The sequence below is a fragment of the Sus scrofa genome, chromosome 6, assembly GCF_000003025.6.
Source record: "Sus scrofa isolate TJ Tabasco breed Duroc chromosome 6, Sscrofa11.1, whole genome shotgun sequence".
In the NCBI taxonomy this organism is placed as follows: Eukaryota; Metazoa; Chordata; class Mammalia; order Artiodactyla; family Suidae; genus Sus; species Sus scrofa.
The window spans coordinates 46107213-46121522 of NC_010448.4; the positions used below are offsets into that span (position 1 = coordinate 46107213).

At 39.3% G+C, this 14310-nt stretch overlaps 1 protein-coding gene across 1 annotated transcript in view; it reads right to left on the bottom strand.

Annotated features, from left to right (window-relative positions):
* Positions 1–14294, bottom strand: part of ZNF568 (zinc finger protein 568) — a 28314-nt gene extending 14020 nt beyond the window's left edge. The window contains 4 exon segments of the mRNA XM_021097146.1: positions 8091–8149; positions 9122–9538; positions 12591–12651; positions 14123–14294. Of these exon segments, the coding sequence (XP_020952805.1) occupies positions 8091–8149; positions 9122–9197 (135 nt within the window). The 5' untranslated portion in view covers positions 9198–9538; positions 12591–12651; positions 14123–14294.

Genomic DNA, 14310 nt, shown 5'->3' on the forward strand with positions numbered 1-14310 from the left:
TTACAGAGCAATTATTGATGAGAAAGAATGGAACCAGCTAAAAAATATCTTTTCCAACTAAAGATATAAAGAAGGAATCAGGAATTCCCATTGTGGCTCAGTGGGTTAAGAATCTGACTAGTATCCATGAGGATGTGGGTTCAATCCCTGGCCTTGCTCAGTGGATTAAGGATCCGGCATTGCCATTAGCTGTGGTGTAGGTCACAGATACACCTTGGATCTGGCGTTGCTGTGGCTGTGACATAAGCTGGCAGCTACAGCTCTGATTAGACCCCTAGCCTGGGAACCTCCATATCCTGCATGTGCAACCCTAAAAACAAACAAACCAACTAAAAGACCTAAAAAAAAAAAAGTAAATACAGGTTAATTTTTTTCATTCTTTTAAAAAATCTTTGTTGTTGTTGTTTTTTTTGGCCAAGTGACCGCAGCTGCTGAGTGACAACACTGGATCCTTCACCCACTGCCCACAAGAGAATTTCTAGGTTAATTTCTAATGTTAAAAAATGATGAATCAGTGCTATGTAAAGCCTATTTTGATGTTGACTTTTTTTTTTTAAGAATTTAAGCTCTTTAGTCTTTAGCTTTTTATTTTTTAATTTTTATTTGTTATGGCCACACCCACAGCAGATGGAAGTTCCCAGGCCAGGGACTGAATCTGAGTCACAGCTGTGGCAATGCCAGATCCTTTTAACCCATTGCACTGGGCTAGGTATCAAAACTACACCTCCGCAGCAATCCAAGCTGCTGTAATTGGATTCTTAACCCACTGGGCCACAGCGAGAACTCCAACTTTCTATTTTTTCATATTATTATTTTTTTCTTTTTCAGCCACACTTGTGGAACTTCTCAGGCCAGGGACTGAATCCAAGCTGCAGCAGCTGCGCCAACACTGGATCCCCAACCCACTGTGCCCAGTCAGGGATTGAATCTGCACTCTCACAAATACAGTGCCTGATCACTAACCCACTGAGCCATAGAACTCTTTTGACTTTTTATTTTTTTGGCTATGCCTGCAGAAGTACCAGGACCAGGGATCAAACCCATGTCACAGCAGAAACCCAAGCCACAGCAGTGACAATGCTAGATCCTTAAACTGCTGAGCCGCCAGAGGATTCAACTTGCTTTATTCTAAAAAGCATATCTAGAATATTTGTGATTCCAATAAATCTGAAGATTAAAGAGAATTTATATTGAATTAATAACGATGGATCTTATCCAAAGAGTGAATATTAAAAATTTATTTAAATCCTCTTTAAGATCTCAATATTTTGAAGGTTTTTTCCTCCCATATATATCAGATAAATAATTTTTCCTTTAATTTCTACTCCTTTTTTTTTCTTTTTTTCTGCTTTTCAGGGCCACACCCACAGCACATGGAGGTTCCCAAGCTAGGGGTCCAAGTGCAGCTGCAGCTGCCGGCCTACACCACAGATGCAGCAACATCAGATCCAAGCCACATCTGTGACCTACACCACAGTTCACAGCAATGCAGAATCCTTAACCCACTGAGCGAGGCCAGGGATTGAACCTGAAACCTCATGGTTCCTAGTCAGATTCCTTTCCACTGCCCAAGACGGGAACTCCAATTTTATTTCTACTCTTAACATCTTTCTTCTTTTTCATTTTTGAATCAGTTCTGGTTTGTATAAAGAAATGCCACTGATTATTTATATTAATTTTAGGTCCATTCTGTATTGAATTATCTTCTTTCCTTTTCAGCTGCTCACATACATGATTGAACCATTTAGATATCATAATTTTGTACGCACCTTCCCAATTTTTATCTTTTACATATGCATATAGAATAATAATAAATAAATGTGGTAGCAAGAGCAATTTGGTCATGTTCCTGACTTTAGTGGGAATATGTCTTATTTTCCCCAGTAACCTTGGTTCTGGCCTTTAGTTTATTATATGTATAGAATAAATTTTTAAAATATTCTATTTTATAAAAAAAGAATCCTCTTAAAAATCTCAAATTCTGATTAAAAAAATTAGCAGTTCTATGGAGATGATTACATTTTTCTTGAATATGAATATTAATAGATTTCCTTAAATTGAAGTATCTTTGTGACAAAATATTTCACTCAGTTCTTCTCCAATTAGAGATAGTCCTCAACCTACAATGGTTCAATTCATGAATTTTCGACTTTAAAATGGTGCAAAAGTAATATACACAGAAAATGTAGATATCCTGAGTTTTCAATTTTGATATTTTTTCAGACTAGCTGTGTGTGGAATGATACTCTCTGGTGATGCTGGCCAGTGACAGCAAGCCACAGCTCCCAGTCAGCCATGTGATCATGCAGGTAAAAAAAAAATACACTCTTAAAACCATTCTATACCCATTCAACCATTCTGTTTTTCACTTTCAGTACAGTCTTTAATAAATCACATGAGATATTCAATATTTTATTATAAAATAAGTTTTGTGTTAGATGATCTTCCCCAACTAAAGGCTAATATAATTGTTTTGAGCATATTTAAGGTAAGCTAAAAACTAAATTATCACATGCAGTAGCTTAGCTGTATTAAATATATTTTCAATTTACAATATTTTCAAATTATAACGGGTTTGTCAGGATGTAACCCTATCATAAGTCAGGAAGATCTACAGTCAACAATTCTTTGCAATTCCAATTAAAATCACAATAGAAACAACAACAACAACAACAACAACAAAAGACAAAAGACAAAAAAAAAAAAATCACAATAGAGTTTTCTCCTTAGAACTAGAAAAACTGATTCTAAACTGGAGGCATGGAGGTCCCCAAGTAGCCGAGAAATTTTTGGAAAACTAAAAACATACTTGTGTAGTGGGAAGCAGGGAAATCTTTGCCAAACCATCAGGGTAAAATAATTAAAACAATGTAAACACACACACATACACATACACACCCCTAGAATATGGTACTGGTATGGATGTAGACAAACAGATTAAAGAAACAGAATAAAGAGCTTAGAATGATTAAGCATGTAAATAGTAAAGGTGGTATCACAAAGGAAAAAATCTATTTAACAAATAGTATTGGAACTGGTCTCCTACACGCAAAAAATAATTTTACTGATAGAAATTATCAATAAATTCCTTCTGTGGACCATTACAAAATTGAATCCAGTTGGATCAAAGACTAAATATGAAAAACAAAGCTTTGAAAAGGAAGTATATAACTTAATATGAGGAAAGATATCTTAGAAAAGACCAACACTGGCAACTCATGAAAGAAAAGATATTAATATTAACATTGCATAGGTCATTTCAAAGAGGGCTTATGGGACAAAGACCAGAAGCTCTTCACAACACTGTGAATCAACTTTTAGAATGTAATAGTCACTCAACAGTGCCATGTTTTCCTGAAAAGATACAGCATTTAACCAGTCACATCCCTGGTGATGTGGGAAAGTAAAATAAATGTCTTTAGAGTTTAATAACACAGTGGAACAGGATAGAAAGCCTAGAATTAAACCCAGGCATCTACAGCCAACTAATCTATGACAAAGGAGGCAAGGATATACAATGGAGAAAGAACAGCTTGTTCAATAAGTGGTGCTGGGAAAACTGGACAGCCTCATGGAAAAGAATGAAATTAGAACACTCCCTAACACCATATGCAAAAAGAAACTCCAAATGGATGAAAGACCTAGATATAAGACCAGACACTATAAAACTCTTAGAGGAAAACATTGGCCAAACACTCTCTGACATAAACAACAGCAACATCTTCTCAGATCCACCTCTGAGAGTATTGACAATAAAAACAAAAATAAACAAATGGGACCTAATCAAACTTCAGAGTTTCTGCACAGCAAAGGAAACCCTAAACAAAACGAGAGAAAATCTTTGCAAATGAATCGACTGACAAGGGATTCATCTCCAAAATTTATAAACACCTTCTGCAGCTCCATACCAAAAAAACAAACAACCCCATCAAAAAATGGGCAGAAGATCTAAACAGACAGTTCTCCAAAGAAGACATACAGATGGCCAGAAAACACATGAAAAGATGTTCAATGTCACTCATTATTAGAGAGATGCAAATCAAAACCACGATGAGGTACCACCTTCCACCAGCCAGAATGGCCATCATCCAAAAGTCTAAAAACAATAAGTGCTGGAGAGGGTGCAGAAAAAAAGGAACCCTATCACACTGTTGGTGGGATTGTAAATTGGTGCAACCACTGTGTACAGCAGTATGGAGATTCCTCAGAAAATTAAACATAGAACTACCATTTGATCCAGCAATCCCACTCCTGGGCATCTATCCAGAGAAAACCACGACTCACAAAGACACATGTACTCCAATGTTCACTGCAGCACTATTTACAATAGCCAAGACATGGAAACAATCTAAATGTCCATCGATAGAGGAGTGGATCAAGAAGATGTGGTACAGGAATTCCTGTTGTGGCGCAGTGGTTAATGAAGCTGACTAGGAACCATGAGGTTGCAGGTTCGATCCCTGGCTTTGCTCAGTGGGTTAAGGACCTGGCATTGCCGTGAGCTGTGGTGTAGGTCACAGAGGCGGCTTGGATCCCATGTTGCTGTGGCTCTGGCGTAGGCCAGTGGCTACAGCTCCAATTGGACCCCTAGCCTGGGAACTTCCATGTGCCGTGGGAGTAGCCCTAGAAAAGGCAAAAAAACAAAAACAAAACCAAAAAACACATATATACAATGGAATATTACTCAGCCATTAAAAAGAACGAAATACTGGCATTTTTAGCAACATGGATGGACCTAGAAACTATCATGCTAAGTGAAGTCAGCCATACAATGAGACACCAACATCAAATGCTTTCACTGACAGGTGGAATCTGAAAAAAGGATAGACTGAACTTCTTTTCAGAACAGATGCTGACTCACAGACATTGAAAAACTTATGGTCTCCAGAGGAGACAGTTTGGGGGGTAGGGGGATGTGCTTGGGTTATAGGATGGAAATCCTGTGAAATCAGATTGTTATGATCATTATACAACTACAGATGTGATAAATTAAAAAAATAAATAAATAAAGTTTAATAATAAAAACTAATGCTGCATATTAATTTTGACTGAATCCTTATTGTATGCACATACTTAGCATATGCTGTATATAACTATCCACATTTAAAGTTTATCACAGCAAAAGATACATAACATATAAGTGACATATTAGAAGAAGGTATGTGCATAAATTCTGATGATCAAACGGGCATTCTTTTCTTTCCCCACTCCTAAATTTCATTGCAGTAGAGTTGATTTACACTGTTGTATAAATGTTTTTGGTTTTTTTGGCTGCAGCCATGACATATGGAAATTCCTGAACCAGGGATTGAACCTGTGCCTTAGCAGCAACCTGAGCCTCAGTAGAGACAAGGCTGGATACTTAACCTGCAGCGCTACAGCAGGAACTCCTCTTTTGTTCTGGTTTTTTCTTTTGGCCTAATCCACAGCATGCAGAAGTTCCCAGGCTAGGGATCTGTCACAGCAGTGACACCACAAGATACTTACTCAGCTAAACCACCAGAGAACTGATGTAGGCATTATTCAATTTCCCTAATTTCAACTAGAAAAAGGATTAACAACATAAAATGAACAGATGATATGAACAGTCATTTACCAAAAATGGATTTCTTCACTCATGAGTGGGCTTCATTTGCACAGTATCATAAGAGTCAGGTTGTATAGGTTTGAATCCTGGGTTTATTACATATTTGATGCATGAAGTTATGTAAGATTCTTAATCTCTGTGCTTCATTGCTTTCATTTCATTGCTTTACATTTCATTGTAAAAATTTAAATATTTTACACACTTCTGATAATGATTACATGAAATAAGCTATGAAACGCTTACAGCACAATATACCTGGCACATAAGAGGTACTCAATAGAGCTATTATACTTATTGCTATAGGAGATTTTCCCAGCTGCTGTGTAGTCTATTCAAATATAAATAAAAGCTGCCATTGAATATATTTACATTCATATTCTAGAATGGGAGTTCTTGCTGTGGCTCAGCGGAAACAAATCTGGCTAGTATCCACGATGCAGGTTTGATCCCTGGCCTTGCTCAGTGGGTTGAGGATCCAACATTGTGGTGAGCTATGGCGTAGGTCGAAGACATGGATCTGGTGTTGCTGTGGCGCAGGCCAGCAGCTATAGCTCCGATTCAACCCCTAGCCTGGGAGTCTCCATATGCTGCAGGTGTGGCCCTAAAAAGACAAAAAAAAAAAAAAAAAAAAAAAAAAAAATTAGTACATATTCTAAAATGAATTTAGGTCTTCATGCCCAGAAACATAGGTAGTTCATTTCTATTTGATAGTCCAGATCAAAACATCTGGCTCTGATATCTGAAAAGGAACTGCATGAACGAATTTTTTGAAAGCTAAGTGTCCTATTTGTAGATCACAACTCCTTATATCCTGCTTTTTACTTTATAAAGAAAATGTACATGTGAAGCAATTATTTGGAACTCTCTCATAAAAGACAGTCATTACCTACTAATTCAGAATACATCTAAAAAAATGTATCTGCAAATCTGACTAGTTTGTTTGAGACATTTTTAAAATATTTATTGGCCACTTGTACTTTTTTCCAACCTCTTGCTCATCATGTTCTTCATCTAATTTTCTATCTTCTTAATTATTGATTTTTAAGAATAGTTAGTGTATTTCTACATATGTATTACAAAAACTGTTCCCAGTTTTGCCTTATTACAGTATTTACAGTAGTCTTACTGAAGAAAAGGATTAATTTTATGAACCCAAATCAGGCATCTTCTCTTTTATCAGTTTCATATGTTAAACTAAAAAAGGGAATACAGCCAACATATCCAAAGATCTTTTCAGGGGGACAGATTTATACAGTGAACAATTATGAACAAGATGGAGCGCTACGTGTATTCAACCCAACATTCCTGTGGGATAAGTATTATTATCCTCATTTATAGATGACATAATTGAGATCAAAGAGATTAAGAAACAGGCCCATAAACATGCACTTAGTAAGCTGTTGAGCCAAGATTTGAACCTAAATCTGTGTAGGTTCAAAAAACCACTCTGCCAAAAGGAGAACTAAACGGACGAGCCACACAATCATACGGTCAAAAAAAGTGTGTATGTGTTTCAGGATGGAAAAGATATGAGCTAAAGGAAAAGAAGCATTAAAGTGAAAAATATTTATCATACAGAAGTGTTAAGGATTCCAGAGTTGGAAACAAAAAGAATCAAGAGCAGAGGAAAATGAGTCTTTTTGTAAGAAGATGAAGAATCGTAATTATGTATCTTCTGAGCCTATAAAAAAGATGTGGGAGTTCCCGCCGTGGCTCAGTGGTTAATGAATCCGGCTAGGAACTATGAGGTTGCAGGTTTGTTCCCTGGCCTCACTCAGTGGGTTAAGGATCTGGCATTGCCGTGTGCTGGTGTAGGTTGCAGACATGGCTCAGATCCCATGTTGCTGTGACTTTGGCGTAGGCCAGCAGCTACAGCTCCAATTAGACCCCTAGCCTGGGAACCTCCACATGCCGTGGGTGTAGCCGTAGACAAGGAAAAAAAAAAAAAAAAAAAAAAAAAAAAAAGATGAGGAGCTATAAAATTCTGCCATAGAATATTAGCATGTCTTAGCATAACTTAAAAAATCTCAACTGAAATATATACACAGGATCATCTGAAAGAAGTATTCAATTTACTCTTCCATATAATTCCAGTTTTTAATCTAAGGCGAAGAAGGACTTTTAAAAAACTGAGTTTAAAATCATAAGAATTACAGAATTATTTTGGATTTCTTTTTGACGTAGGTGCCAATTGAAAAGCTTTTTTTCTTTCCTGAATTATAAGCTTTTTCCTCATAAACAGTGAAGATTATGGGATGAATTTTATGTTTCAGTGTGCTTTTGCTTCTCCAGATCATATCTGAATTTGAACTCAAGTTTAATAATTCTGTCTGGATCTGTTTCTGTACAGCCATATTTCAAATTTCCCCTGTTCTGATCTAGCTATATTTTTCCTCATCTTGATTTTTCATTTAGTTTTTTCCACCTTACTGGTAGGTTAAGATAACCTACTGCAACTGCATTGTAAAATAATGCAGGGAACAAATAAATGCTGAAAACGTACAAGAGAACTGGTCATATCCTCTTCTTCCTTGAAAAGGGCAGAGTCTGGAGAACACCACGCTGAGGAAAGGGAAATAAAAACTGATTTAGGAGTAACATAAAAAACAGGTAAATCTTTATCTCCACTGTCAAAAGCTAACAGGAAAATCTAAAACAGAAACCAAACATTAGTAGTATGAGGACATTATTCAGAAAAGCAGAGCCGAATACCAGAATATCCACAAAAAAATGTTCAAAGTGGTTGCCTATGGGTAGAGCAAACAGGGTATGGGAAGGAATGGAATAGAAAACTTTTGTTTACAGTTATATATTTAACAGCATTTTTTAGTTTTTATGGCCATACCCACATCATATGGAAGTTCCCAGGACAGGGACTGAATATAAGCCACACCTGTAACCTATGCTGCAGCTGTGCTAATGCTGGATACTTTAACCTACTGCACCGGGCCAGGAATCAAACCGACACCTCCACAGAGATCCAAGCCACGGCAGTCAGATTCTTTTCTTTTCTTTTTTTTTTTTTTTTTTTTTTTTTTTTTGTCTTTCTGCCGTTTCTTAGGCCGCTCCTGCAGCATATGGAGGTTCCCAGGCTAGGGGTCTAATTGGAGCTGTAGCTGCCAGCCTATGCCAGAGCGACAGCAACGCAGGATCTGAGCCGTGTCTGCAACCTACAACACAGCTCATGGCAACGCTGGATCGTTAACCCACTGAGCAAGGTCAGGGATCGAATCTGAAACCTCATGGTTCCTAGTTGGATTCGTTAACCACTGAGCCCACGACAGGAACTCCAAGGCAGTCAGATTCTTAACCCACTGAGCCATGGCAGCAACTCCGTAAGAGCATTTTTAAAAAAATATAATTGTACTTAAGAAAAAGAGAAATTACACATTTATTTTAAAAAAAGTTGTCAAGTAAATAAAAAAACAAGCATTGACACAGTCAAAAACTTGTAAACTTTCTTAATACGACAGAACACCCTAACTCTTTTTAGAGCTTCTCTCCTAAACTCTACCCATCTCTGAGCCACCTCACCTCTCCTTTCCATCATCTGGGTTAAACGTTCCACTGTCACACAGCCACTGCTGATCTCCAAAGGCTGAGATGTCATTCAGGTCTTTCCCACTCTAGGCAGAGGGATTAAGGCAGGATGCAGGTCCAGCAATTTCAGTGTTTACTTTATCTCAGGACTCCTCAGCTTCTATGGGAGGTTTCAGGTCAGAAGGTCTCCATCCATTATAGATATATGTTCTTCAGGGCTTTGTCTTCCCATCAATGATTTGTTTTATCTTTGTGGAGCTAGGACCTGTGGACTTATGATATAAATTCAGTTTACCAGATGTCTTCTCAATGGATCCCTATGGGAACCAGACTCCAAGGTGGCCCCCAATGATCACTGTCTTCTGGTATCCATGTCCTTCATACACCACTCCCATACTGAATAGAACTGACCTGTATAATGCAGAAATGAGAGTGTTTGACTTCTAAGTTTAGGTCATTAAAAAACATTGTGGTTTCTGTCTTGCACATTTTTGAATCATGCACTTAAGGAAGCCAGTTACCATGCCATGAAAGCACTCAACTAGCCCTAGGTAAAGGCTTGTGCCAGCAGCCAACACCAACTTGCTAGCCATTTTGGAAGCAAATCTTCCAGTCCTAGTTAGCTTTCTGCAGCCCTGCCAACAACTGTCTGCAATTTCATGAAATATCTGAGCCAAAATACCCAGCTAAGTCACTCCCCACAAAAACTGATATTAATGTTTATTGTTGTTTAATAAGTGTTAACTGCTGTTTAAGCCACTATTTTTTTTTTTTTTTTTTGACCATACGCATGGCATGTGGAAGTTCCTGGGGCAGAGATCAAACCTGCACCACAGCAGTGACCTAGGCCACAGCAGTGACAATGCTGAATCCTTAACCTCTAGGCCACTAAATTTTGAGGTGCCCTATTACACAGTAGTAGATAATTAATACAATCTCAAACAATTAGCTTCCTTGTTTGTGACTCACTTTCCCTGGAGTCACAGACCAGTGATGCTGAGACAAGAGAAGTCTGGAAGAAAACTCAAAGACTCAGTAACTCAGGTTGACCCAAGTGCCCAACAGAGATACCAAGAGTCTAGAAACAAAGTGACTACAATAGTGATGTTGATATAATATCTGCTTCTCAAATATCTTTTGTGACCATAAAGGTGTAGGTTCGATGCAGTGACAGATACAAAGTTGAGTCAAAAATCAGATTTTTGGCAACCCCAGATTTGAAGTAAATAGAGTTGCATTTAAAGTCTGGCCATTCCATTTCCTATTTATCTTGACAACTGAGATAAATAAAGAGCTGCATTTTAGCTTTTTTTTTTTTTTTTTTTTTTGTTGTTGTTGTTGTTGTTGCTATTTCTTGGGCCGCTCCCGAGGCATATGGAGGTTCCCAGGCTAGGGGTTGAATTGGAGCTGTAGCCACCGGCCTACGCCAGAGCCACAGCAACGCGGGATCCGAGCCGTGTCTGCAACCTACACCGCAGCTCACGGCAACGCCGGATCGTTAACCCACTGAGCAAGGGCAGGGACCGAACCCGCAACCTCATAGTTCCTAGTCGGATTCGTTAACCACTGCGCCACGACGGGAACTCCAAGAGCTGCATTTTAGGATTCCAATTTTTTTTTTTTTTTTTGTCTTTTTGCCATTTCTAGGGCCGCTCCTGTGGCATATGGAGGTTCCCAGGCTAGGGGTCTAATCGGAGCTGTAGCCACCAACCTACACCACAGCTCACAGCAATGCAGGATCCTTAACCCACTGAGCAAGGCCAGGGATCGAACCTGCAACCTCATGGTTCCTAGTCGGATTTGTTAACCACTGCGCCACAATGGGAACTCCTGGATTCCAATATTCTTCATTTGAAATCAGAATTACACTAATATCACAGAGATATTGGATGCTAGATAAAACAGCTATTAAGAAATATTAATTTGTCATCTATGGTAAAAAAACGATATATGAGAGTAGACTAATCTTTACCCCGAATGACAGAAAAGAGATAGCAAAACAGAAATCATTCAATTATAGTAAGTTTTGACCAGTGTTATGCTTGGGATATACTCCTAATATCTCTCACACTGTTTCTATTTCTTCCATGGTAATTATCACTAAAAATTGTATAATTTATTTTATCATGCACATTGTCCACACTCTCACATCAAATACATGAAATTTTTGTGTGTCTTGCCACTGATAGTAGGTATTTAAAAAAATATGTTGATAAGCTGCTACAGACACTAGAGAAAACAGTATGCCAATGAAAAAAGTAAAAACAGAATTATTCTATGATCCATAAATTCCACTTGTGGATATATACTCAAAAGAACTGAAAGTAGGGCCTCGAACAAGTATTTGTACACCCATGTTTGTAGAAGCATTATTTACAATAGTCAAAAGGCAGAAATAACCCAAATGACAGATATAGATAAACAAAATGTGGTATATACAATCAACAAAATATTATTCAGCCTTAAAAAGGAAGGAAACTCTGAGGAGTTCCCACCATGGCTCAGTGATAACGAATCCAACTGGTATCCATGAGGACATGGGTTCAATCCCTGGCCTCAGTAAGTCGGTTAAGGATCTGGTGTTGCTGTGGGCTGTGGTGTAGGTCACAGATGTGGCTCAGATCCTATGTTGCTGTGGCTGTGGCAAAGGCCAGCTGCTACAGCTCCAATTTGACCCCTAGTCTGGGAACTTCCGTATGCCTCGGGTATGGCCCTAAAAAGACAAAAAAAAAAAAAAAAAAAAAAAAAAGGAAGGAAATTCTGACACATGCATGAAACTTAAAGACATTATGCTAATTTAATAAACCAGAGCCAAAAGGACAAATACTGTATGATTTGGTACACAGAGTATATAATGAGATACAAGGTAGATTAAGGACCTGGTTTTGTCACTGCTGTGGCTTGGTTGCTGGTGTGGCATGAGTTCCATTCCTGGCCTGGGAATTTCCACATGCCACAGGCACTGCCAAAAAAAAAATACAGAAAGTAGAACAGTGGTTGCACGTAACTGGGGGAACAAAGGAGTGGACAGTTATCATTTAATGGGTAGAGTTTCTGTTTTGCAAGATAAAAAGAGTTACATAAGAGTGGGTGATAGTGGCATGGCTATGTGGATGCCACTGAGCTCAACACTTGAAAAAAAGGTTAAGGAGGGAGTTTCTGTCATTGCTCAGAGGAAACAAATCAGACTAGCATCCATGAGCACAAAGGTTCAATCCTGGCCTTATTCAGTGGGTTAAGGATCTGGCATTGCCCTGAGCTGTGGTATAGGTTGAAGACGTGGGTTGGATCTGGCGTTGCTGTGGCTGATGAGGTAGGTCAGCGGCTACAGCTCTGATTCCACCTCTAGCCTGGGAACCTCCATATGCAGCAGGTACAGCCCTAAAAAAAGAAAAAAGGCGTAATAGAAAATAGAACAAATTTTTATCAGCAATCACAACAAATGTAAATGAATTAAACTCACCTATTATAATAACAGTCAAACACGATAAAAGGCCGGCTATATACTCTCATAAAAGACAGACCTGAAGTATAAAGACATAAAGGGGGTGTAAAATGAAATTCCTGGAAAATACAGTAACATAACCTGACAAACAATATTATCAAATAAAAGAGAACTTGGACTAAATGGTATCCACAAGGATAAAGAGGCATGTTGTAGATTGGAAATCTTAGTCCCAATTCTTCACAGGATTATACATTCACACTTTTTGCCATATAACTTTGCTTTGTCCTCTGACTGTGGGTGTAATTAATGTTAACCTTAGGCACCTGACTGGCTTTGGCTAACCCAATATTAGTATGATTGGGAAAAGAAATTTTTTTTTTTTGTCTTTTTGCTATTTCTTGGGTCGCTCCCACAGCATGTGGAGGTTCCCAGGCTAGGGGGTCTAATCGGAGCTGTAGCCACCGGCCTACACCAGAGCCACAGCAACTCGGGATCCGAGCCGTGTCTGCAACCTACACCACAGCTCACGGCAACGCCGGATCGTTAACCCACTGAGCAAGGGCAGGGACTGAACCCGCAACCTCATGGTTCCTAGTCGGATTCATTAACCACTGCGCCACGACGGGAACTCCAGGAAAAGAAATTTTAAGGATGCTTTTAAGATCTGTCTTGTACTCTGGTGATCCACCATGAGAAGAACATGTCCTGGTAACCACTGTCCTTTTAGCCTGAGCTGCAGAAAGAACGCCTATGGAGCAGGTCTGAATCCATTCTGCAGCCCATCCATCCAGGCAGGCCCAGCCTAGGTAAAATGAACATAAAGGACCTGTAACCCTATGAACAAGAAAATAAATGCTTGCTGTTGTATTCCACCGAGTTTAAGAGCTGTTTGTCAGGCAGCATTATTATAATGACAATAAATAATACATATAATAAAAAAAGCCAAAAGAAGGCCCAAAAAATAAATAAATAAAATAAATCTGGACAATGTCACCAAAGGAAAGAGGGCTAACAAAGAGTGGGCAATGAGGAAAAAGGACCACTTGAAACCAAATACAATTTTTTTCAAGCGGTTACCAATTATGCCTACACAGAAGTCAACTCAGGCAAGACAAGAACCACTACACAAATTACAATTGCCAACACCTCACCACACTCACACATTGCACATCCACCTAGCAATTACACAAACAACACCACAAACGTTTTCATAAATCACAATCACGAACATCACCATTACACATCCTATCACAATTACTCCATCACACTCATACACAACCACACCCCCATCACTCTCACATCACCACAATCTCTCTCTCTCTCTCACTCACACACACACACACACACACACACACACACAGTAACTCTCCACCACAGTTTCTCGTTCTGAGAACTCCAACAACTCTCCAGGAGCATTCTCCGCACTGCCGCTACTCCAAACACTTGGGGCCTCCTTAAAGGCTCCACCCCTTTAGCCGCGCGCTGATGCTGCCCAGATGGCTTGAGCCCCTTCCTTAAGTCCCGCTCTGGGGACACGGCAGCGTCACCTGCCGGAAACGCCCGAATGCACATCTAGCGCGCAGTTTCCGAGAGGATGGATGAAGGAGACCCGAGGAAGGCCCGGGCCAGGCGCTGGCAACGTCGAACCACCCCACCGCGTCTGCCTCCCAACGGACGTTCCACAACACAACACCTCCCAGAAGGCCTCACGGCTTGACTCAACTTCCGGCCAGAA